This window comes from Trichomonas vaginalis, chromosome IV (genome assembly GCF_026262505.1).
Source record: "Trichomonas vaginalis G3 chromosome IV, whole genome shotgun sequence".
Taxonomy (NCBI): domain Eukaryota; phylum Parabasalia; order Trichomonadida; family Trichomonadidae; genus Trichomonas; species Trichomonas vaginalis.
Window position 1 is genome coordinate 22,516,197 of NC_067206.1, and position 24,535 is coordinate 22,540,731.

The window sequence follows — 24,535 nt, forward strand, 5'->3', positions numbered from 1 at the left end:
CAAAAGTATTGCAACTCTTCCCATTGCTGTGCTTCACACAATAGTTCATATTCTTCAGTATCGCTGCTGTCGCTCCAATCGTCAGAGTCAAAGTCACTGTCAAAATAAATGTTAGTAAGTTTTGACAAAGCTAATGAAACACGTTTACCGTTTGTATCGTATGCTTGTATAAACTTTCCATTCTTCATTCCTTCATAAACGCTCAAACTAACTTTACCCTTTCTCCCTCGTATCTGATAGAATGTATTTTCACGAGGAACGAAGAACAAATTCTTGAACTCATGACCGTTGTAGTTTGTTATCTCAATAGTTTTCGTCATTTATATAAAAATAAACTTAAAAATAATTTTAAAAATAAACTTAAAAATTAATGATATCACCACCCTCACACGTATGAAAACATAGCGCAAAAATAAATTTAGGGTAGAAGGGTAGATCTAACCTCATTTCTACCCTCATTTCTAACCTTGTTGAATTCATTGCTTTATAACTCTCTTCCTTGGTTTCTTTTTAGTTGCTTTCTTCACGTCTGTCTCCAACTTGACTGTCTTTCTTCTTCGTCCGTAATGATACCAGTTACTTCCACCAGTCAATGGGTCAAATGGTCGTTCATAAGGGTTTCCATACATTCCATAGGGACCATACGGAAGAACTACTGGTGGAGAAGAAACATTTTCTTTAGTTCCATCGAATCTATTTAAATGCATTGTTTCACCTTTCATCTGGTCATTAAAGTCTTTTGCGTGTTTTGCAAACTCATCGTCCTTTCCTAAAGCATTTTCTGACTCAGTCGCAACCAAATTGGATGCTTTATTTATGAGCCCTATTTTATTTAATCTTAACTTCTTTGCAACCCAGCCTCCAATCTTCCCTTTATTTGCATCTAATGTCTTTGAAACTCTTCCTCCACTCATTTTATTTACTGCGTCATAAGCTCCAAGTGCTTTTGCTCCAAATGCTAATGCTTTTGTTCCCATTGCGCCTAAAGCTGCCCAAGCTACCATTTACACCATATTAAAATCATCTCTCTTCAATATTATCTCATAAAAGTTCTCGTTACTGGAGAAAGTCAATGAAACGTAAGCGTTCTCACGGGCTTCGCCCTCACCGCTTTGCGGTCTATCTAACTTCTTTCTTATATCATCTATACGCTTCAAAATGTCTGAACAATTGCTAACATCTTCTACAACAGTTATTTCATCATGAATGACCTTCAAGAACAAACTCATTTAATATGCAATTAAAATCATTTCAATAATGAGTCCATCCTTTCCATCTTTAGGTAGCACAACATCTTTCATTGAAGAAGGTTCGACAAGTCTTATGTTAAACTTACTGACAAAGTTTGTTATACTATAATGCTTCGGCGGCGAATACATGTAGTTTGAAAGACATAATATAGATTCTTCAGCAAATTCACTTATACTGGATTTTATAACAATGTTCTCACGAGACCAAATACCACCAATTGACAATCTTGTAAGCAATCCTGCTGAGCCTTCAACTGTAAACGTCGATGGTAACATTCCACGAAGGTCATCTATTGACATCGTTGAGTTACTGTATTTAAATATTTTCTTAAAGCAATCGTCATTATCTAACCATGCAATAGCTTTGAAGTTTTCATTCGAATATACATCTACTTCATTAAATGTAAAACCTGACTTCTTTGCAGAGATGACTTTAAAATCTATTGAGTTTGTTTCAAAATTATATGCTATGGTAACTTCTGAAGGTAATGGATGCCCTTCCGCAGTCAGTTGTTCTCTCACTACCGTTTGAAGCTTTGTGTTAAAAACTTTCATGTCATCTCCTGTGTCTAGGTTCACATACACAGCAACAGGGAAACTATCTTGCTTCTTTGTTTCATCATTATACCTCAAAACATTAAAGTTCTTCAATAATATTGTTCTTCCTGCTGGAATACTTCGAACTTGTCTGATTTCAATAGCTTTCTCACCTCCTACATACTCTACCCAGTGTCTTGGATATTCATAAGTATACTGACTTTCTTGAATTTTGGTAGGTTTCATCATAACGTGTTCATAGTATATCTTTATACTCTTGTCAGTTAGACTCGGTGCTATGTTCTGAATATTTCTGACTTGCATTTTTAATGGAGATAAAATGAAGCATTTAATACATGACGTAGATGAAGACATGAATGAAACTACAGACAAACTTAACTCTTCTCTCATTCTTCCTTTCAGTAAGGACTATGAGTTCTGTTCAAATGGTGTGTATTTCTATTGTGGAAAGATGGGTTCAGGTAAGACATTTAACCTCATTCGTCATATACTCATAACAGAACGTTTAGGAAATGACTCATATTATGACCAAATCATTATATCAGCAACTTCAGACTCTATGGATTCAACAGCGAAAACATTTATGTCAAAAGTTCAAGCCTCTGTCGTTAAAGTTCCAGATAGCGAACTCATTGAATTTCTTCAACGTTACATTCGACGTAAGAGAAAATATTATGCTATTGTAGAGTTCATACAGTCAGGAATGCAAAAGACTTCTGAGGAGATGGAAAGAATTATTGACAAACACCACTTACGTCAATACTCAGGAGTTTACAATATGAAACGACTTACAAACTACATTCTATCAAAACTTTCAAAATACCCCTTCAAAAAATATCCTTCAAACACTCTGCTCGTTTGTGACGACTTCGCCGGAAAAGGTTTAGTGTCAAAGCCTGACTCACCATTAGCTAACATCATAACTAAAGTCAGACATTACCATTTAACTGTAGCAATACTTATGCAAACATGGCGTTTCCTTGCTTTAAACATAAAACGTCTCATAACTGACTTCGTTATCTTTCAAGGTTTCTCACGCTATGATATTGAACTCATTTGGAAACAGTCAGGTATAACATTACCTTTTGAAGAAATTTGGGAAGCATATAAGTCTCTCATCTCTCCTCGTTCATACCTTGAGATTCATATCATGACTAATACCATTAAAGTCAAAAATATTCCATGGGAACGACCAACATTGTTTTAAAGTTTAACCTTCAATTGACTGATGATAAACAAATTCCATGCATCTCTGTCGCCATTTCTGTTAATATTTTTGCTGTCATTCATATCATCCACTTCTCCATCCGTTAGCTTTTGAGGATATGTGTTAGAATAGCTGTTCTTAAATGAAGGCTTCTCTCCCTTGAGAGCATAAACTCTATAACTTTCTGCATACTTTATGTTTGAACCTCCTGAGCCATCATTGACATAAATTTTTATAGGCTTCCACCCTTTGTTCATGTTCCTGCTTCTTCCCTTAGCTCTTTTGTTCAGTAGTTCTACATCTTTATACACAGCACCTGTCTCAGTGAATTCAACAATATTTTCATTCGTTAGCTTTACATTCAAACCCTTGTCGAGTATATTGTTCATTTCATACATATAAAAGGTTTTTATTCTATATGAAATGAGAAGCAAATCCATCTTAGCTGGTGCCGTTAATGTTCCAATTGAACCAACATCAAATGTTGACTCACGAACGACAAACAATATTGTCATAAAGAACTATAGTTCAGAGTGTTTGAAAGAAAAAGAACCAGAGCTGAAATCCGTGAATTTAAACACAGCTTCAAACGCTAACGCTACATCAGATGTTAAGTTAGAGTATCCACCACTGGACCAAATTCTTTCAAGAGAAGCCAACGACAATCCTTACACAAATGTTCAAACAAATCCTTCAGATAACGTAGACCATTACCTTCTTCAGTTATACCAAACAATTTTACTCAAAGACGATAAGAAGCTTTTGACAAATCTTATAAGTAAGAACCAAATAATTCTAACAAAGGAGGACCTTGAAAATGTTATCTCACGAATAACAGGGAAACAATGTGTCATTGACTATCTCGACCCTGAAATCGAATGCTGTGGTCAAACGCCACCATTCATGAAAATAGGTAACATCCGCATCATTGAAACACCAGGAACTACAGGAGTTGAGTTTAAGTATAAATATTCGAACGAGTATACAAAACTTTCAACAGAATATAAACTTTGCTTGAAATATGTTTTAGTAAATTAAAGCAATTTGTAATATCTATCCAAAACTTCTTCAACAGTATCGAACTCATCTTCATAATGCAAACCTAATCTTATTGACTTGGTGCAGTTTTCACTAACACAATATTTTTCTGTTCTCTTGACTGACATAACTAACTCATTTGTTTCATCAAACAGCAACAACCAAAGTTCATGACCTAATACATAACATTCATACTTTATATTTTTAGCTCTGAGTTCTCTTGTAAGCTGTTGCATTTAATATTTTCTAAAAAGTCAACTTCAACAGTCATTCGCACTGGTGCCTTCAGTTCTACAGGCTCTCCTTGAAAGTCAACAAGTCTGAATTGCATGTCTTTCAAATTATGAGGACTAATGCGAACCCATTTACCTAAATGAGTTGCTATGACAGGAACGTTTGGAATGAACATTGAATTTACTTCATAACAGAAAGATTTATACTCTACTGAACCTTTACTATTAACTCCTGAAATGCCTGTGACATTAGCTATTTTAGACTCAATGTATAAACAATTGCCATAACATACGTATGGAACAGATTTCATCTCAATCGTTTTGTCAACACTTTTCAAAGGAAATGTCATATGGTATGCTCCTAAAAGAAGTTGAACTCTATGACTCATTCGTGTTATCTTGAACTCTTTCTTGCTACTGAACTTCAATGTTCCCTCAGAAGAGAGTTCGACATCTATGTTGTCAATAGTTTCTTCATTTATGAGAGTATCTATGACTCCAGCAATTTTATCTATTCTATACTCTGCTCTGTTAGGAAATGTTATAAAACTTCTTTTGTCATCTATTTCAATCTCTATGAAATCTGTTTCATCTGTTATGACAAAAGTTGCGATAGTATTGAAGTCAACAACTCTGAAAGCAAGTGCTTCATTCTGAAGACCTAAGTTTGTTTGTAGCTTTACTGTCCCGTATTCGTTTGGGTCTGTACTTTGCAAATAGAACAACATTTTATTCTCATTAAAATATGACTATTGCTGCATATGCGTATGAAACAAATGAAGCAAGAAGAGCACATGAACTAGTAAACGAAAACTCAACTTTAACCATTGAAGGCAATGATTTAGTCATTGACGATGGAAAAACTAAAAAAGTCATTGATTTCGATACTTTTAACACTTATGACCCATTCATTACAATAAGTAAAGTTCCTATCATAAATGATGGAACGGTGCAATATATAAATTCTACAGTAGATGCCTCATTAGTGAAAGTATTAAATGTTCTCATTGAATTGTTAAAGAGCTTTCGATTTGACGACAACATTAAATGCTTAAAGAATTTAGTCATGAATGAGAAACAAATTCTTGGCGTTGCTGGTAGCAGTAATGATGTACACCTTATGACATTAGAATATTATAACGAACATAAAGATGAACTGAAAGGAGAGAAGGGTGACACCGGACCTCAAGGACCTCAAGGACCACAAGGAATACAAGGAATACAAGGAATACAAGGAATACAAGGACCTCAAGGCGAGAACGGTTTGGATGGTGTAGATGGAAAGGATGGAAAAACTGCTAAATCATGGATATGGAACCTTATAAATACTGGTTTAACAGCTGCTTCATATGGAGTTCTTCAATACCAAATCGGAAAGATATGGGCGGTACTTGGTGAAGAAGTTTTAAATGACGTTAAAAATGCTTTGAACTTCATTTCAAATGGTTCGGATACTATTAAAACTTTATCTGGTTGGATGCAAGAAACAAGGAGTCAAATAGATACTGTAAGACGTATAGCAAACAATGCACGTACGGGATTGGATACTTTACGACAAGCACAAAATACACTAAAGGAAGCAAATGATATTCTTGGCTCAGTATCAGACATGCATGAAGATTGGCTTAAAGGTATTGACAAATCTTTAAAAAATCACAGTCAGTCTATTGCTGACTACAAGAAAAGTATAGATTTTTTACATAGTGCTATGGACGTACATGATGGAAGCATAAGGAACTTACTTAATGCTAACAATAACTTACCAGGAACTATTAAAGCATTTATAAAGTCCTTTGTAAAACCCGGTGCTCTAACATTTAGGTCTTTGAGAGCAAGAGCATTGAAGTCAAGAGATGCAGAAACTCCAACAGAACCTACAGAAGGAACTGAAACAACAGAAACTCCAAAAGAACCACCAAAACCAACAGCTAATGAAATATTGTTCGAATATTTTCCAAGGTACTCTGTTCTCATTGCATACATTCAAGAAATACTTAAGAAAGCAGACTTGACTTTAGGAGATGATGAAAGTTCTGTATATCTTTCGTTCCAGTTTCAAATAGCAGAACTTTTGAGACAGATATGCTTAATGTATGACAACATCTCTGATTTCACAAGATATGATGACGACCATGACCCCGAACACGGTGAAGAAGAAGTTTTACAAACATCCATTAAGACAGGAAAGGTTTTAACACAAAGTCTCATTATTGACACCAAAGATGGCGAAGTGGACGTTCTTCAAGAGCTGAAGAAAAATACTTCTTCGGGAGGTGGTGGTAGGCATGAACTTGAAATAAATGAGATAGAAGAGAAATTAGCCGAAAAAGCAGATAAAGAACATAAACACAATATCTCCGATATAAATGAACTTCAAGCTACATTAAATAGTAAAGCGGACAAAAATGAACTTGACGCAATGAACAAAGTTTTGAAATCTCATAAACACAATATCTCCGATATAAATGAACTTCAAGCTACATTAAATAGTAAAGCGGACAAGAACCACGTTCATTATATAACTTCAGACGAACAGATTATAACGGACTACCATGGATATTTAACACGAAGTGATGAAGCGAAGACAAAAAATGTTAATGAAAGAAGATATAAATACATTCGTGCTAAAGGTTATGACATAAGCTGTACTGTACAGTATGATGTAGCTAAAGCACCAGAAGCATTTGGTTATACCGGTGAAATTTATGCCTCTACTTTCAATGTTAACGGTGTACTAGTTGAACCAAGATTTACTTTGAGAGTTAAGGCAAAAATAACTTTTGAAGATGCTATTAAAAGTAAAGCTGACAAAGTTGAACTTGAAGCAATGAACAAAGTTTTGAAATCTCATAAACACAATATCTCCGATATAAATGAACTTCAAGCTACATTAAAAGTAAAGCGACAAGAACCATACACATGAATCCTTCACTACTGTTAGAGCAGACGACATAATATTGAACTTTGACCTTGGTTCAAGTGCACCTTTAGAGAATCCGAGTACAAGCGTAAAAGATACTCTTAACAATTTAGATAAGAGTTGCAGGAATATCGAAGATCATGCCAGAAACTTTGAAGCATATGAACTACCAACAATGTTAGATAAGAAAGCCGACAAGAACCATACACATGAATCCTTCACTACTGTTAGAGCAGACGACATAATATTGAACTTTGACCTTGGTTCAAGTGCACCTTTAGAGAATCCGAGTACAAGCGTAAAAGATACTCTTAACAATTTAGATAAGAGTTGCAGGAATATCGAAGATCATGCCAGAAACTTTGAAGCATTGAACTACCAAAATGTTAGATAAGAAGCCGAGCATGAATCCTTCACTACTGTTAGAGCAGACGACATAATATTGAACTTTGACCTTGGTTCAAGTGCACCTTTAGAGAATCCGAGTACAAGCGTAAAAGATACTCTTAACAATTTAGATAAGAGTTGCAGGAATATCGAAGATCATGCCAGAAACTTTGAAGCATATGAACTACCAACAATGTTAGATAAGAAAGCAGATAAAAACAGAGCTTCAAACATTAAAGACTCAGATTCTTGAAACATTATATCCTATAGGTTTCTATTTATACGTCAATGAATTCAACAAAATCCAGAAACAGTTTTAGCTTTTTGGTATTTGGGAACAGATTGTAGACAAATTCTTTATACTGTGCTAACTCCTTCAAAGCAAACAGGGGGTTCGAAGAAATTACTGAAGCAAACTTACCTGCGCACACTCATACAGGAACTACAAAACTTTTCTGGCGACCATAGCCACTCATTAAGAGACCATCCATTATACAACTCAGAATATAAATCTGGCAATGACGTTTTATCTCCATCTTATAACAATGCAGCAAAAAAGACTTTTCACAAACTGAACCAGGAGGAAATCATGTCCATACTTTCACAACAAAATCCAACAGGCCGGGTGCAGATTATATGCCACCATTTATGACTGTATTCGCATGGTATAGAGTTCAATGAACGCGCTTGAGCCTAGAATAAAATCTTTAACTTTACATAAATGAGCTTGAAAGAAGTATTCGAACAACATCCATGGAGGTCATTTAAGAAGTTCAATGAAGCTGCAAAGAGTCGGGGATTTACTAACAGAGCTGAAGTGAAAAGGTTCTTTGACAAAAATGTTGTACATCAAACAAAAATAAACCCTTACGACTACTTTTTACCAATTTACTCCAACACTCCTGACGCATACCAATTTGACACTCTCATTCAAAGCAGAAAAGGAGGACATAAACCATTCCTCATCTTCATTAATGTTAACACTCGTAAAGCATATGCATATCCAATGAAAAATAAAGGAACTCGTGAAGTGTTAAGAGTTTTACAAAAGTTTGTAGCAGAACATAGCCCAAGTACTTTAACATCAGACCAAGACAGTGCATACCTCAGCAACGAAATCACAGAATTTCTCATTAAGCATAACATAACTCACTACACTACTGAAGACCATAACCATAATATTTTAGGTATCATTAATCGCTTCATAAGAACGCTCAGAGATTTAAATCAAGAGCGAGACTTTACCGAAGAAACAATGAAACATTTTCTCGAAGTATATAATTCCTCAACAAATTCTACAACAGGACATACACCAAATTCAATGACACAACAACAAGAAGAAAAGTATATACAAAAGAAACGAAGCCAAACACAAAATATCAAGAAATTCAACACAATTTACCCTCATTCCTGTACAAAAGTTCGTGTAGTTCTTGACGACAAACCGTTGACAAAGAAACGTTTAAGGTTAAGTCGAAATTATTATATCGTAGACTCTACGCAAGGTAATGGATATCTTATAAAAGCTGCCGACGACTCTATTGCGTTTTACCCTCGACATAAATTAGTCGAAAGTAGTAATGGCAAACTTGCTGAAACCATTGACGAAGCAAAGCGAGGAGTGGTTATTGAAATACTTGACTATAACATAAACGATGACACTTATAAAGTAAGATATGAAGGAGGCGTTGAAGATGTTATACCATCTAAGAACTTGAGAGAGTCAAAGCCAACACATCTGGGACCATTAGAGCGGGAGTACTGGAAAGACAAAAATATGCCAGAAAGAATAAGAAAATTCTTCTAAACTTTTTCGTTGGATGTAAATCAGACATGAACGAGAACAGTCATGAAATTATTAATGGTACCATTTATTTTAACATAAAGACGCAAAGCGGCGAGGACGAAGTCCATGACCAAAAATAATGTTTAGGGTAGATGGTTAGATCTAACCTCATTTCTACCCTCATTTCTACCCTCATTTCTACCCTCTTGAATTTTCATGAATTTTCATGAATTTTCCCGAAATAAAAAATAAAGTTAGTTTTATTTTATTTATTTTGTATTTTTTGTATGTAAAGACATGATTTCAGGGATTTTTTTGACGAAGTGTCAATCTTCACTTCGTCAAAAAATAACAGTTATCTAATGAAAAAGTGTCATTTTTTGTATTTGACGAGAATGTCGGGTAGATGGTTAGATCTAACCTGTTTTCTACCCTCTTTTCTAACCTCTTGAATTTTCATGACTTCTTCGTAAATGTTTTGTCAAGACTTCTTCGTAATGAGTGTAAAGGACCCAAAAATATATTTTAGGGTAGATGGTTAGATCTAACCTCATTTCTAACCTCATTTCTACCCTCATTTCTACCCTCATGAATTTTCATGAATTTTCCCGAAATAAAAAATAAAGTTAGTTTTATTTTTTTATTTTTTTTTATTTTGTATAAAAGACATGATTTCAACAATCGGCACAACAACAATTCAAACAACAGCACCAAACTCGTTAGTCATGAATCCAACATCTATGTTAGTAGAAATGAAAAGCTTCATTCCTTCTTCATATACTTTTGAAACAGAAATCCAGAAGATAAAGCAAGAACTTTTAACAAGTAATTTAGACTGTAGTGCGAAAGATGAAACAAATGAACAGTATCTTTATGAAATGCAGGACCTCATCGACCATTTACCCAAACTACCTGAAATCCAACAACAAAAACTCACTATTCCTGAATTCGATGAAATAGAAGTCAAAGCAACTGACTCAGTAGAAATAAAGAAGTTCATACGAAAGGTAAACTATGAGTTTCTAGGATTTCATTGCAACCATAAGGTTATGGACAAAGATTGCGACATGGTATATAAGAATGTTTCTGACATATATAAATCTGAAGAATTTAAGACCTACGACAACTTTGTTTCGTTAGTTGCTGAATGTGTATGGCAGATAAGAGATAAAGATAGAAGAGGTAAGGTATGGAACAAACAAATAAGACCCGCTATGTTTGAGATGAAGAGAGCAATTGACGCTTTAGTTGTTTTAGCTGGTTTTATTTCAATGTATAACGCAAAAATGAACCCGCAATGTTCTAAATGTAAAGCAGCAATGAGGAGATATAACTACTCCGTCAAAGAGATAGAACGTATGAGAAACGACTATGCAGACTTAAAGAAAGAAGCAGAAAAACCAGCAGAAGATAAAATGGACACGTTAGCATTTCTGAACAAAAACTATCCAACTGCTGACGATTTCCTATTATCTGATGTCAAGAAGAAGTATAAAGAAACCTTCGGCATTGTTAAAACATTCGATGTACTAAAAGAAGAAATAGAAGCTACAAAACTGTTTAGAATCTCACGAATTCATAACGTTTACCATGTAAAACGCTTATAAAATAACTGGGGTAGAAATGAGGTTAGAAATGAGGTTAGATCTAACCTTCTACCCTAAACATTATTTTTGCTGAATTCAGCAACAAAATTCTGAGTAAAATAATTTTTAGGGCATGTGTCAAACCGTTGAGTTTTCACAAAATTTAAAAAATAACGTTTACCATGTAAAACGCTTATAAAATAACTGGGGTAGAAAAGAGGGTAGAAATGAGGTTAGATCTAACCATCTACCCTAAAATATATTTTTGCTGAATTCAGCAACAAAAATCGTGAATTTCCTTAAGACAGAAAAAATAAAGTTAGTTTTATTTTTATTTTTTTTTTTATTTTGTATGTAAAGACATATATGTCAAACATTGAGTTTGAAACAGTTAGAAAGATAGACAATGACACCAAATTGGTTAGAATAGGTGATTTAAACGTAAGATACTCAAAGAAATACAACAAATATTCTTTGTCAGACATTATATTTCCATCTGGAAAGAAAACACACGACTGGGTTAGAAATGCTTCAACTCAGAAAATTTTGACAAGAAATCCTGAGCTTATGATATCAGTAAGATTCTATGGAACTACAGCATATCTCATCGACAAAAGTCTTATACCAATAGTTTTGTTATGGATTGACCCAGTTGTTGGATATAACTTCATAACTTATGGTTCATTCGATACGGAACGTTGCAGTGAAGGCTTACTTTACATCGTTCAGAAACCGAAGGACTTCAACAAAAAGATATAAGATAGGAAGGACATATAATATAACTCAAAGATATGACAGTACAGTCAATAGAGTCAAGGTTGTGTTCGTTAATGATATGAGAGCCGCAGAAACAGAACTACTCGAAAAGTTTGAGAAAATGTATGGTGCTCCCATAAAAGGTAAAGAAAACGTTTGAAGTAGATGAGATAGATAAAGCTATAAAATTATTTGACGAAGTTGCTGAAAAATACATGTAAAGCGTTTATTTTTGGTCTTTTGTGAAAGATAGAAAAAATAACGCTAATTTTATTTTTATTTATTTTTTTATTTTGTATGTAAAGACAGATATGTCAACAACAGAGAACACAACAACTGCTATCGTTCATGAAGCCATAAATGAGAATACGATACATACAGTATAACAAACAATTGAGACTCATTCGTTCAGTCAAAGATGACATGTACCAAATGCAAAGTATAATGAATGCTCTTCTTTCTACAAAGCAAGCATATCATTGGTTTGAAAACAACAGGCAAAAGAACTTTTAGAAGAATTTCCTCATATGATTGCTTCCCTCGGAAAACCGAGGGAAGAGATTCCGTACGAAAATCGCAAGAATTTGGCTCCTGGTTTGAAAGGTTATTATGTTCATAGACTTCTTGTAAATGCTGTAGCAATGTGGGCTTCACCTCGTTATGCTTGTTATATTTTCATGATGTTAGATGAACTATATAAAGCAGAACGTGGAGAGATGGAAAAGAAACTTCATGCAAAAGATGAAGTCATTGAAGCAAAAGACAAAAGCATACAGAAAAGAATACCGCGTTCAGTACCAAAAGGAAAGGAAAAGAGTTATAAGTATATGATTTACGCTGAAGAGTTGGAGAAAGAAGAAGATAGAGATATGGTTATGTTGCATTTAGTCAGAAGAAACAACAAAAGCTTTTACGACCTTGCTAAGATTTACAAATCTGACAGAAACTGGTTCTATCGTGAAAACTTACCGATTTCAATGACACCGAATGAGCAAATAAAGGAAATTGTCAAAAATACTCTTCCTCAAACACACTATGACATCAAAGGTTGTACAATACTTACCTTCAAAGAAGACTTAACATTACTGAAGGAAAAAATAACAGAATATTTCGATAACTTCAAAGAGGAAGAATAAACAAAAATATATTTTTGCTTAAATAGCTTCAGGGTCTATTTCTTCAACCATTTCACTTCCTTCGTCAATGTCAATAGAAGCTTCTTCAACCTTTGGTAAGAATTTCTGTATAACATCTTTGTTCGTTATTGTCTTCAGAGATGAAGGATAATATTTCACATTTGTTTCACCCTTCTTATATTCTTTCTGTTCGGAAAGATTTAAAGCAATACTGAAGAAGTCAACGTTAGAGTTCTTTATGACAGTATAATGAGTATCTTTGACATTCACGAAGAAACTCTTTTGTTTCAAAACTACTGCTAACTCTTGTGAAGTATAACGTTTGCGGTCAATGACGATAGCTAATGGTCTGACATACTGACCAAACTTAGATTCTTTCACAAACTTCTTGTTAAAGATAACATTAACGTTTGAAGCACCATTGAACTCATTCTTGATGGCAGTAGCGAGAGCATTGTATGAAAAGAACTTGCAATCTTGCATGTGTTTCATTAAAATAAAAATATTAAATTATTTTGAAAAATAACTTAAAAAATCTAATCTAATTTTTTCAAAAAATATTTTTTTATTTCCTACTAAAGATGTATCGGAAGTTGTCTAAGTTAGAACACTCGGAAATAAAACAACTTCTTACAGAAGCTAATATAGATGTTGCAAAGCATTACGCAACAAACAAAAAGGCACTCGCTGACATCCTCAATGACTATAATGGTGCAATAAGTTATGATAGAATTCATGAGTTCATAAAGCCGCAACGCGGCGAGGACGAAGTTCATGCAATAGCATTTCCTTTAAATGACGTTGCTATTGACTTATATCATAGACGTTCAGTACCTCATGAAGTAAGGCGTGAGATGTTTGACATAACAAATGCGAACGTTGGTGAAACAAGAAGAAGAGACGACACACTGAAACAACAGAGAAGAGAGATGTTTAAAAGTGCTATAGAACAAGTTCGCAAAGCTAACGATGTCATTCGTTCCATTGACGACAAACCAAAAGAAGGTGAGAGATGGTTAAAGAAAGATGAAGAGAATAGGAAGAGAAATGTGAAGTCAGGCAATAGACTCATTGACTTTAACATCGAAGCTTTAGATGAACCAAACAGAGACTACTTACACAAACATTTCGGTAAGGTTTTCATGAGACTCTTAGAGAAGATTAAAATAAACTCCCAACAAAGATGGATGGTATGTTATAAACTTGGTGGAAAGTATGAATGTTCTACGTTAAACCTCAATAATATTGGAACATTACTACATCAGCTCTTGAAGGAGAACTTTATATCAGAGATAGAAGCAAATGCTGCAGGTATTGTTGAAATGCACTATGACTTCTTCTTGACAAACATAAAGAATCTTACCGAAATAAAGATGTATGATTTAACAGAATATGAAGGCTTAACGATGTCAGATGTAAAGAAAGGAAAGCCACAGAAGCGACCATATAGAGATGAAAGCACACTGACAAATGACCAGAAAGCCATTTTGGAAGCTCTTAAGCAAACAGGAAACCCAGCACTTATAGAAAGCTTTTGGAAAGATAATGGTGAAAAGAAGTTTTATAAGAAGAGAAGCGGTCAGTTCTGGAAGTATCTTTGCACATTACCTATAAATCTTGAACGCTACCAAATCTTCAATGAACTGAACAAAAGAACTGCAACACTTATGACAGAAGACAATTGTTTCGTTTATGCTTGCATTCAGGCTGGAGTAGATGAAGAAACTATTGACCACATGAGAGAAGTCATTCGTGTTAGAGACTTTCCTCAAAGTAAAGTACAAGAAATTTCTGACGCAACAGGTATAGCATTTAATGTTACCATTGGTTATTTCAATGACTCAAGACATAATGAAATAAAGAGATATATACCAAAAGAATGTGAAACTGCTCGAACTATTGACTTACTTCTTGTTGAAGACCACTACATGCTAAACGAAAGATTACCAATGACAACATATTTCATTCGCAACTATATAGAAATCTTGAAGGAGTGTGGTGGAATGAACATTGAGAAACAAATGAAGATTTATACAAAGAGAGATGGTAAATACATTGTTCGCATGGATAGAACAACACCGTTATGGGATGTTATGAAAACATTGTGGGAGTGCAAATATTTTGAACCTATTTCTTATGGAGAACTTTTCACATATACGACTGACTTATATAAACAGAACCTTGCACCATTTAAAGATTTGACATATGCTCCAAAGTATTGTGTACAACTGAAGAAGAAAGCAGAGTCAAAAGAAGTAAATAAAGCTAAATGTAAGTTCATTCCTGAGCATGTTTTCTTTGCTGACTTTGAGTGCAGTACCGATGGCTTTCATAAAGCTTTTAACATCTGTTATGACAGTGAAGATGGTTCAGTGAGTGAAAGCATATGGGGTCAGAACTGTGCAACAGAATTTTTGGAACGACTTCCTGACAAGAGTTTAATATATTTCCATAACCTCAGTTATGATATAAACTTCATCTTAAGACACATGACAGAAGTGAAAGGAACTCCCATCATTAAAGGTTCACGAACAATGCAAATAACTGGTTTATATAAAGGACGGGCAATTATTATAAAAGACTCTTACAGTGTTATAAATAAGAAGCTTAAACTATTTCCTGCTATGTTTAACTTACAAACAGGACCGAAAGAAGTATTTCCATATAACTACTACAGCAGTACTTTGTTAGCAAATGACAACAGAACTGGTGTCATTTCTGAAGCATGTAAGTTTATCCGGGATGCAGATACATTCATGAAAAACATAGATTCCATCAAAGGTTGCAGAATAGATGAAAACCACTTCGACTTAGAAAAATATAGCACATTTTATTGCAAACAAGATGTAAGAATTTTAAGAGAAGGTTTTGTTAAGTTCCGCAATGACATATTGAAAGAGTTTGATTTAAACGTTTATGACTACGTTAGTATTTGTTCAATTGCTAACAAATTATTTGAGAACAGAGTATACTTCCCGAATGGAAATTTATATGACCTCTCAAATAAACCAAGAGAATTTATTTCACGCTGTATTCAAGGTGGAAGATGTATGTTGTCAGATAACATGAAACAAAAGAGCGAAAAGAAACTCATTGCTGACTTCGACGCTGTTTCATTATATCCATCCGCTATAGCAAGACTTTATACTTTAGAAGGAATTCCAAAGGTTATGAAGGATGAGATGCTAAGCACAGAGTATCTCATGAGACATTTATTCGATGACGACCAAAAGGAACCCATTGGTGAAAAGTTTATGTCTGGCTTCTTTGTTCTCATTAAGATAACAGAGATTGGAATACATAGACACTTTCCTTTAATAGTTTGTGACCCTGAACTAAATCCAGAACTTAACGTTCCCAGAAGTTCAAACACTTGCTGTTTAATGTATGTTGACCATATAACATTACAAGACCTCATAAAATATCAAGGTGTCAAATGTGAAGTGTTGCAAGGATACTATTACGATGGAAACAGAGATATTAGAATAAGAGATGAAGTAAAGAAGTTGTTTGAGTTAAGGTTAAAGTATAAGAAAGAAGGAAATCCTTTGCAAGAAAATATAAAGCTCATTCTGAACAGTATTTATGGCAAAACTATTCTATCTCCTATTGAGTCAAAAATAACCATAGTAATGACAAAGATGCTATAAGATATGCCATCAGAAACTACAACCATATAGTGAAGTTCGAAGGTTTGGATGGTTCAGATAAAACTATTTTCAAGCTAACGAAAAGCATTTGCAGACACTTTAACTTCTGTCCACTTGGTGTTAACATTCTTCATGTCGAAGAGAATAATGTGTGAAGTATTCTGTACTGCTGAGGACTTAGGAATGGACATCTTTTATAGCGATACCGACAGTATGCATCTCTACAATGAAGATATCCCTCGTTTAGCTGAAGAGTTTGAGAAACGTTATGGAAGAGTTCTCATTGGTAAAAACCTTGGTCAGTTTCATAGTGACTTCGCAGAAATAACACCTGGAAAACAAAGTTTAGCATACAAGTCAATATTTTGTGGAAAGAAGACTTACATAGACTTACTCACGAATGATTTAAATGAAGTTGCATTTCACTGCAGAATGAAAGGCGTGAAGCAAGATGTTATTGCTTTAACCGCTAATGAAATGTTTCCTGACTCTGTTCAGTGTTTCTATGATGAAGATAAAGGTTTAATGGTTCCGCAAGGAAAATTTGACAAAGACTCTGAGTTCAGTGTTATGAAGTTATATAAAGCACTTTATGACGGTCAAGAGATTGGATTTGACTTATGTAAGTCTTCTAGTCCTTGCTTTGCTGAAAAGTTTAACTTCTCAATAACGACTAAAACAAGCTTTATTCGTAAGTTGAAGTTCTGAGGTCATTTATTTTTGTCAGCAATGAGGTCATGAATGAGGTCATGAATGAGGTCATTTATTTTTGTCAGAAATGAGGTCATTCGTGATAAAAATAAAGCTAGCGTAGATTTTACAATACTGCGATGGTAGAGTTTAAGAGTTGTGCTTCAATGTAGAGACAGTCCTTATGGTCTGGAGGTAAGAACACTGGGCAGTTATGGTCATGAGTGGAGAACATGTCTATCCAAAACTCACGATTGAAGCCAGTTAATTTATAGTATTTAGGGTTAGGAAGTGGTGAAGTTCTTGTATGACCAATGAACTCATTTTCAACTCCCTTACTTAAGTTTGAATATAATATAGCTTGCTTTCTATCCCAAATGCCAGGTGTTACAATCTTTGAAAATTCATTTTTCCTCGGAAGCATTGCATCATAATTGAAAACATTCTTGAAATCATCACTTGGTTCAGAGATTTGAAATCTTATACGTAATGGATTTTCTTTCTTTTTAGCGACTTCATTGAATGGTGAGAATACAACAAACTGACAGTCATGTGTTCCATCTTCATTTTCATTAAATTCATAATGAAAGTCTATAAGTTGTGGCTGACTACCTTCTTCTTTCAGTTGTGCAAGAAACTCACGTAAAGGCTGTAAAGTTTGTACTTCAATGTTGAACTTTTTCTCGAACATCTCATTAAATGAAATCATACATTGTTGCAATGTTGTATCGTCTTTAAAGTATTTGTATATGTGAATGTTTTGGGCGCTTAAAGACTGTTCGTCATTTTCTATCTCGACTTGAAGTATAAAGTCAACCTTTCTGAAAGCACGTGTTATATACATAGATGTTATGCCAATGTACTTCTCTTCATTTATGTTCACAATCCAGTCTGTTGGAAACTTAAACGTTACTCTGTTCCCCTTTATTTTGACGTCAGGGTTTTCACTACTGAACGCAACAGATAAAGGTATTTGTCTATACATTTAGTTCGGATAAAAATAAACCATTTACTCTTTCTTTGCTTCAGCTTCTTTAGCTTTTTGTTCTTCCTTTGCTTTTGCTTCTTCTCTAGCTTTCTTCGCCAGCAAACGTGGGTTCTTTTGTCTTCCAGCAGCTAATGCAGCAAGTTGTTTTTCACTAAGTTTTCTCTTTGGTCTCTCTGGCTTTTGTTCTTGTTTTTGTTCCTTCAGTTCGGATAAAATTTGCTCACGAATTTCTTTCTTCAATGCTTCAACATCTATGACCCCTTGGGTCTTGTCCGTAGGACTTGTCTGAGTCATTTGACTGCAGATAAAAAACAAAATTAAAACTTTAACCGATGTAAAATGAGCTTGTCAAAATCAGAGCGAGAGTCTATTATATTAAATGACGCAAGAGGAATACAACATCCTTTCTATTACGTAAGTCAGAGTAAAGATGGTAAAATATACGTAAGAAAAAGAAAGGTTCCATTAGCGAATGCAGAAAGCGACAACATTAAGGTGCATGGCAAGGGTGAAGTCCACGAAGCCCATATAAAACCTTCTGTTCAAACTGAGCAAAAAGAACCAGAAGAAAAGAAGCCAGATGTACTTTCAATAACGAACCAAGAGCTTATTGCAAAGTTCGTGAATTTCATTGAAAAACAAACCGAGTCAAAGAACCCTGACCACCAGTGAAAGAAGTTGAGACAAAAGAGAATGTACAGTTCATTGAAAATGTCAAGAAACAACTTCCACCACGAATGCCAAGAAGAAGAGTGAGAATAATGAAGTAAATAGATATTTTTATCCGAAGTAAATACATGCAGAACGAACAGTTAAACGAATTTACTCCAGCAGAGCATATTCATCAGATTCGCTCATATTTCGATATCATAGACAATGCAGTTCAAATTGGTGACACTAATAGAAAATATTCTGACGCAAAGATTCCATCACAACCTGGAACTGCTAAAGATAACACATGGGTAACATTCAATCTCTCACCTCCTGGTGAAAATATGTTGGACCTTTACAATACATTCATTACGTATAAAATGGAAGGTCAATTTATTGTAGATAAAGAAATTGGTTCAGGTTCCAATAAAACAAACCCACCAGGATTTTGGATTGGTTTCGATGACGCTTTCTATGCAGTTGCTGGATATCAAATCCTTGCAAATGGTCGTATCGTATATTCTCAAGACAACGCAAGAGAAGAAGCATATATAACTTCAAACTCACAAACTACCGAACAAATAAAGAAAGTAGATGTTTTCTCAAAGACTCGACATGAAGATGTATGGAGTCATTCGGGAACATGCAGAACAGGACAAATTGTTAGTGGTCCAATTACAGCAGGAAAATCATTTGATTTTAAGCTTCGTTTAAGAATTCCTGTTAGAAGATTCCTTCCATTAGAAGCTATTCGATTTATTCCAGCTTTTGCAGGAAACATTCAGCTTAAAGTAAAGTTCAGTAGCGACGCCTTACAATGCACATCTATATCTGTAAATGATATCATTGCTTTCAATCCAACTCTTAAAGTTGCATTTGCTTCAGATTCAAATCCACCGACAAATAAATTTTGTTCCATGGAATGAACCATTCACTATGATAACGAAGGCAGTAGAAGCTAGTGGAACAGTTACTATTACAACTGTAACCAGCAACTATTTCGAACAAAGATGGATTTTAATGAATGTTTCATTCATCCAAAGTCATTCTCTTTAGACCCTAACATTTATACAGAACTTGTAGAACATTATACAAACGAGGCTTTATGTTTTCCTGTTAAAGTTATGGATTGGATTCCTATGGACGGTTCATTCTCAAAGAATACAGATAGTTCAAGTGCAACATTTACAGCAGCTTATACGCCTATTAATGTTAAAAGTATTTGGGCACTATTTAGAAAGAAAGACAACTATTATGTTAATTTTGAGAACCCTAAGTTTAAATATCTTCAGCTTTCCATGGGAGCTTATGGAAATATGCCTGCAGAACCTGAAAAATCATATGGACCTGTATTTTATGAAATGGTTGCGAACGCTTGCAATACAAACAATGATATGATTGGATTTAATGAAGATGTTATGAGGTCATTGGTGGATGATGGTAGTGTGGAACATAAATGGGATAGCTATGACAACACACATTTCTTATGTGGTTTTCCAACAGAAGTGGACTTTTGCTTCCAGCAAGGTCAAACATCTACTGCTCCAATAACATACAAATTGTCTGTTAAAGGACCTATTGAACTAGCAACTGAAAACGTACCAAAGCCACTTATTGGATTTATGAGGGATTGTTGCTTTGCCATTCAGGTAAGACGTCAGGCATCCCATAATAAGATTAGATGACTATAACTTAGCCACGGACGACAGTGAGGAATAAAGGATGAACGTTTATTTTTAAAGCTTATAAATGAGTTCTTCATCAAGCTCTCGTGAACCTTCACCATCTATGAAACAAACTTTACCAAACGATTATGGAGCACCTATTGAATATTTCTTACGAGCTGCACAATGGCAAAGAGCAGTCTCACCAAGGTTAGGTGTTCCACCAGCTCCTGTCAAAAATAGCATTTGGTCAAGTCCTTATATAAAATATGGTCTCCCACTAGGTTTGCTAGCTACAGCAGGAGCAGTTATGATGTTGAAAAGAAATAAAGCAAATGTTGTAAATAATACTGAAGTAGCTGAAGTTAAACAAACTCCAACACCTTCACAAGCAAAACCAACGTCAAAACAACGCCTTCGCCAAAACCAACGTCAAAACCAACGCCTTCACAAGCAAAACCTTCAATGACTCCTGAACCTATGGAAGTACAAACTCCTATTCAAAAGTCAACTCCTAAACGACTCCAACATTTAAACCAGAACCTACTCCTCAAATAAATCGTAAAACTCTGCGTTTCCTTACTGAAAAAAATAACGTTATTTTATTTAATATTAAAATTTTTATTTGATTGAAATGACGACTAAAGTCACTGAAGCAATGAAACAAAAGTTTTTGGTAGAATACATTAAATCAGGAACTATTCCAGAAGGTTTTTACATTCATACTATGAAGGATGGTAGAGTTCAGTTTAGAAAGATAAAGCAACCATTAGATAGAGAAGGTATATTAAGGAAGATTAAACTTCATGAGGACAACATTGCTGAACTTAGGAAGAAGTTAGAAGAGTTGGAGAAAGGAAGAGAGTTATAAAGCAATGAATTCAACAAGGTTAGAAATGAGGGTAGAAATGAGGTTAGATCTACCCTTCTACCCTAAATTTATTTTTGCGCTATGTTTTCATACGTGTGGGAGTGGTGATATCATTAATTTTTAAGTTTATTTTTAAAATTATTTTTAAGTTTATTTTTATATAAATGACGAAAACTATTGAGATAACAAACTACAACGGTCATGAGTTCAAGAATTTGTTCTTCGTTCCTCGTGAAAATACATTCTATCAGATACGAGGGAGAAAGGGTAAAGTTAGTTTGAGCGTTTATGAAGGAATGAAGAATGGAAAGTTTATACAAGCATACGATACAAACGGTAAACGTGTTTCATTAGCTTTGTCAAAACTTACTAACATTTATTTTGACAGTGACTTTGACTCTGACGATTGGAGCGACAGCAGCGATACTGAAGAATATGAACTATTGTGTGAAGCACAGCAATGGGAGGAGTTGCAATACTTTTGTAAGTGAGAACGTTTATTTTTTACATTAGTGAAGTCGTTTGTGAAAACGTTTATTTTTTCATTAGTGAAGTCGTTAGTGAAGTCGTTAGTGAATTCATTAGTGAATTCATTAGTGAATTCATTAGTGAAGTCGTTTATGTGTCAGACGGTTTTGTAAATATTTAAGGTTAAGTTGGTGTTGTGGTTGTATTGTAAAATATACGTTACCAGTTTTGTAAAGTGTCAAAACAGCTAAGTGGTGTATGGAGGCGCGCAGTGCCTCTGTACACGACTTAGGTATACTAACTGCGAAACCGCCTCTTGTCTCAAAATTCATTTTATATCCCGGCATGGCGCCAAAATACAACATACTCATCATATACATATATTCATATTTTTTATTATATATTTATAATCAGCATATATCTCCTTTAATAGTCTCATATAGAGCGCTGTGCTAAACGCACCTTTGGACACCCTATATTATGCTCTCCACAACACTTTAATTCAATCTTTATATTGTATTCATTCATTAAGAAAGCAACAAAATCAATATTGTGTGAAAATATTGCATAATTCATGCATTCAGAATCTGGTGTTTGATATTTTTGGAGTTAAACTCTTCAAAATCATCAGAATTGTCTAATTTAATTCCATATTCTTTCCAAAACAGGAAGTTTAAAATAGATTCAACATTGCTGATCTCTGTGACATTGTAATCATCTGATATGAGTTTGGCAAGAGATAAATATGACTTTGTATAGCGATTATTATATGGAATGATATGTAAAATGTCTCTTATTACATTTGTCGGAAGACAATTATTTGAATCAATCAATTTTGTTTTGGTCATTTTGTAAATTGAGTTTATTTCTTCTTCCTTTTCCGTTCTTAGCTTATACAATGCAGTATACGAATCGATGTGGTATTTATAGGTACTTCGCAATTCACTGAATTTATTTGGGTGAATGTCGTGAAGCATAAATAATATTGACCGAAAAATACAATAAGATTATACAACCATTGAATTTCTCTATGTCAATGTATAGTAAAAAACGAGTTTGACGTTTTGCATATATGTATTTTTCTTTATTTGTTAAATAAGCAAATCTTTATTGAGAAATCATCCTTGATTGTATAATCTAATCATTTCTCTGCTAAATCTGTTTATAAAAATATGTTTTTGTTCTGAATCTAGTGAGTAGCAAGATTACACATATGGAAATGAAAAAAAAAATATTTTACAAAACTCAATTTTATAGACATTTTGTTAATGTAATGATTACTATCAAAACTGAAAGATCATTACATATATATATTATAGATAAACCTTTCATATTTCATATTGAGGAATAATAATTTAAAAATTATGGCCTCTAATCTATTTAGATATAAGCAACTAGAGTTCCAAAATTTATTTCATATATTTTTTCAAACTCATTCTTTTATCTTATCCTCCCATATTGGAGAAAAATAAACATATAAATCGAAAATTGACAAAACCGTCAATGTTTGGTTTCGTTCTCTTTTCCCAGTGTTTCTCTCGTGATTTGAGAACACTTCATGTCAAAGAATCCGGTCTCGGTGATTGTATATCGAGTGCTTGCGATTTTGACACTGCTTCTCACACATTAAGAAATGGAGATACAGTATTTTTCGATCAGGATAAGATTGAAATTACAAGTTACCCATCAGCATTCTCAGACTTACTCCATACAGCTATGTTTATGAATGTAACCTTCATTTCTGAAAGCGGAAAAACAGAAATCAACGGCCGTTTCATGGCAGGTGAGCAACTCTTCGATATTCACTCAGCATCTCGTTATTGCTGGGCCAGATTTGTTGGTTTCACGTTTACTCATTTCGAAAAGAAAGTTTTAACACGTACAATGACAGAAAATCAATGGCCACTCATTAACTTCAAGGAGTGCACATTTACAGAAAACAATGACGACATTATCGATGTTAATGGCGGAACATTTCAATTCGATAATTGTTTATTTACAAGCAACCGCAAGCGTCCAATCAAAGCCGTTAAAGAAGCTATGATCGAGTGCAACGATTGCAAGTTTACGAAGTCTGAATCCTGCTTCTTCTCAGATTGCGATGTTATTCTTAACAATTGCCAATTTACAGACAACTTTGGCAGCCGTGGTGGTGCCATTTACGCAGCATCTGCAACATTGACGATCAGAGGTTGCAAATTTATCCGTAATACAGCAAGAATTAACGGCGGCGCCATTTATACACGTCTTTCTATTTCTGATTTGGCATCTGATATCAAGGATTGCGTTTTCATCAGCAATACAGCTAGGGAAAACGGAACAGCAGTTTATACCTATCTTTCTGACATGTTATTAGAGAATAATTGCTTCAGTGGCGATGAGTCCTCTGAATACGTTCAAAACCAGTCCAACAACAAGCTCGTAAATAATGAATTTAAGAGCCAATGCACAAAACAGCTCGAATACGAGCCTCCAAGGGATGATTACGCTCCTCTTGAGCCAAATCCAAAGTATGATATTGATGTTGATGTTGGTCCTAATGTTGGTATTGAACTTTAAAATATATTCGTTCGGAATACTTTTAATAAAATATTTTTTTTTGATAAGTTTTGCAAAATATGACTCTTTTTACTTATATTCGTTTATGTTATTCACTAATATCAGAAAGAAATTTTGAATTAAAGTTAGATGGGGGT

The 24,535-nt window shown here is 34.3% G+C and overlaps 18 protein-coding genes and 4 pseudogenes across 22 annotated transcripts, besides 3 other annotated features; 13 read left to right on the forward strand and 9 right to left on the reverse strand.

The window, feature by feature from the left end:
* Nucleotides 1-476: part of a terminal%2Cinverted (terminal inverted repeat of Maverick-1A transposon ID:TVAGG3_0148010) that runs on past the window's edge.
* Nucleotides 1-21,890: part of a mobile genetic element that runs on past the window's edge.
* On the reverse strand, nt 477-1,004 carry TVAGG3_0148020 (protein of unknown function, DUF4107 family; the record flags this gene model as incomplete). The annotated part of the gene is made up of 1 exon (XM_001310429.1): nt 477-1,004. The coding sequence occupies one exon, from the start codon at nt 1,002-1,004 to the stop codon at nt 477-479; it is 528 nt and encodes a 175-aa protein (XP_001310430.1).
* TVAGG3_0148030 (uncharacterized protein) lies at nt 1,005-1,229 on the reverse strand (the record flags this gene model as incomplete). The annotated part of the gene is made up of 1 exon (XM_001310430.1): nt 1,005-1,229. The coding sequence occupies one exon, from the start codon at nt 1,227-1,229 to the stop codon at nt 1,005-1,007; it is 225 nt and encodes a 74-aa protein (XP_001310431.1).
* Nucleotides 1,230-2,111, reverse strand: TVAGG3_0148040 (uncharacterized protein; the record flags this gene model as incomplete). Its single annotated transcript, XM_001310431.1, has 1 exon — nt 1,230-2,111. One exon carries the CDS (start codon nt 2,109-2,111, stop codon nt 1,230-1,232), a length of 882 nt encoding a protein of 293 aa, XP_001310432.1.
* Nucleotides 2,161-3,015, forward strand: TVAGG3_0148050 (protein of unknown function, DUF4106 family; the record flags this gene model as incomplete). Its single annotated transcript, XM_051224529.1, has 1 exon — nt 2,161-3,015. One exon carries the CDS (start codon nt 2,161-2,163, stop codon nt 3,013-3,015), a length of 855 nt encoding a protein of 284 aa, XP_051109515.1.
* On the reverse strand, nt 3,012-3,413 carry TVAGG3_0148060 (uncharacterized protein; the record flags this gene model as incomplete). Its single annotated transcript, XM_001310432.1, has 1 exon — nt 3,012-3,413. The coding sequence occupies one exon, from the start codon at nt 3,411-3,413 to the stop codon at nt 3,012-3,014; it is 402 nt and encodes a 133-aa protein (XP_001310433.1).
* TVAGG3_0148070 (uncharacterized protein) lies at nt 3,439-4,053 on the forward strand (the record flags this gene model as incomplete). Its single annotated transcript, XM_051224530.1, has 1 exon — nt 3,439-4,053. The coding sequence occupies one exon, from the start codon at nt 3,439-3,441 to the stop codon at nt 4,051-4,053; it is 615 nt and encodes a 204-aa protein (XP_051109516.1).
* Nucleotides 4,250-4,414, reverse strand: TVAGG3_0148080 (uncharacterized protein; the record flags this gene model as incomplete). The annotated part of the gene is made up of 1 exon (XM_051224531.1): nt 4,250-4,414. A coding segment is annotated over one exon (165 nt), but the record flags the coding sequence as incomplete, so codon positions are not given.
* On the forward strand, nt 5,353-6,227 carry TVAGG3_0148090 (organellar and viral DNA polymerase type B; the record flags this gene model as incomplete). The annotated part of the gene is made up of 1 exon (XM_051224532.1): nt 5,353-6,227. A coding segment is annotated over one exon (875 nt), but the record flags the coding sequence as incomplete, so codon positions are not given.
* TVAGG3_0148100 lies at nt 6,706-7,504 on the forward strand (annotated as a pseudogene). The gene has a single exon. A coding segment is annotated over exon 1 (799 nt).
* TVAGG3_0148110 (integrase core domain containing protein family) lies at nt 8,915-9,400 on the forward strand (the record flags this gene model as incomplete). Its single annotated transcript, XM_051224533.1, has 1 exon — nt 8,915-9,400. The coding sequence occupies one exon, from the start codon at nt 8,915-8,917 to the stop codon at nt 9,398-9,400; it is 486 nt and encodes a 161-aa protein (XP_051109519.1).
* TVAGG3_0148120 lies at nt 10,067-10,245 on the forward strand (annotated as a pseudogene). Its single transcript has one exon. A coding segment is annotated over exon 1 (179 nt).
* TVAGG3_0148130 (organellar and viral DNA polymerase type B) lies at nt 10,429-10,986 on the forward strand (the record flags this gene model as incomplete). Its single annotated transcript, XM_051224534.1, has 1 exon — nt 10,429-10,986. The coding sequence occupies one exon, from the start codon at nt 10,429-10,431 to the stop codon at nt 10,984-10,986; it is 558 nt and encodes a 185-aa protein (XP_051109520.1).
* TVAGG3_0148140 lies at nt 12,876-13,333 on the reverse strand (annotated as a pseudogene). The gene has a single exon. A coding segment is annotated over exon 1 (458 nt).
* On the forward strand, nt 14,525-15,404 carry TVAGG3_0148150 (organellar and viral DNA polymerase type B; the record flags this gene model as incomplete). Its single annotated transcript, XM_051224535.1, has 1 exon — nt 14,525-15,404. A coding segment is annotated over one exon (880 nt), but the record flags the coding sequence as incomplete, so codon positions are not given.
* TVAGG3_0148160 (organellar and viral DNA polymerase type B) lies at nt 16,640-17,215 on the forward strand (the record flags this gene model as incomplete). Its single annotated transcript, XM_051224536.1, has 1 exon — nt 16,640-17,215. The coding sequence occupies one exon, from the start codon at nt 16,640-16,642 to the stop codon at nt 17,213-17,215; it is 576 nt and encodes a 191-aa protein (XP_051109522.1).
* TVAGG3_0148170 (uncharacterized protein) lies at nt 17,325-18,182 on the reverse strand (the record flags this gene model as incomplete). The annotated part of the gene is made up of 1 exon (XM_051224537.1): nt 17,325-18,182. The coding sequence occupies one exon, from the start codon at nt 18,180-18,182 to the stop codon at nt 17,325-17,327; it is 858 nt and encodes a 285-aa protein (XP_051109523.1).
* On the reverse strand, nt 18,207-18,479 carry TVAGG3_0148180 (uncharacterized protein; the record flags this gene model as incomplete). The annotated part of the gene is made up of 1 exon (XM_051224538.1): nt 18,207-18,479. The coding sequence occupies one exon, from the start codon at nt 18,477-18,479 to the stop codon at nt 18,207-18,209; it is 273 nt and encodes a 90-aa protein (XP_051109524.1).
* TVAGG3_0148190 (uncharacterized protein) lies at nt 18,983-19,762 on the forward strand (the record flags this gene model as incomplete). Its single annotated transcript, XM_051224539.1, has 1 exon — nt 18,983-19,762. The coding sequence occupies one exon, from the start codon at nt 18,983-18,985 to the stop codon at nt 19,760-19,762; it is 780 nt and encodes a 259-aa protein (XP_051109525.1).
* TVAGG3_0148200 lies at nt 20,135-20,555 on the forward strand (annotated as a pseudogene). The gene has a single exon. A coding segment is annotated over exon 1 (421 nt).
* TVAGG3_0148210 (uncharacterized protein) lies at nt 21,135-21,371 on the forward strand (the record flags this gene model as incomplete). Its single annotated transcript, XM_001300901.1, has 1 exon — nt 21,135-21,371. One exon carries the CDS (start codon nt 21,135-21,137, stop codon nt 21,369-21,371), a length of 237 nt encoding a protein of 78 aa, XP_001300902.1.
* Nucleotides 21,372-21,890: a terminal%2Cinverted (terminal inverted repeat of Maverick-1A transposon ID:TVAGG3_0148010).
* Nucleotides 21,891-22,259: 369 nt separating this feature from the next.
* Nucleotides 22,260-23,043, reverse strand: TVAGG3_0148220 (protein kinase protein; the record flags this gene model as incomplete). The annotated part of the gene is made up of 1 exon (XM_001300899.1): nt 22,412-22,816. One exon carries the CDS (start codon nt 22,814-22,816, stop codon nt 22,412-22,414), a length of 405 nt encoding a protein of 134 aa, XP_001300900.1.
* Nucleotides 23,044-23,314: 271 nt separating this feature from the next.
* Nucleotides 23,315-24,453, forward strand: TVAGG3_0148230 (pectin lyase-like family; the record flags this gene model as incomplete). The annotated part of the gene is made up of 1 exon (XM_001300898.1): nt 23,343-24,398. One exon carries the CDS (start codon nt 23,343-23,345, stop codon nt 24,396-24,398), a length of 1,056 nt encoding a protein of 351 aa, XP_001300899.1.
* Between the last annotated feature and the right edge of the window lie 82 nt (nt 24,454-24,535).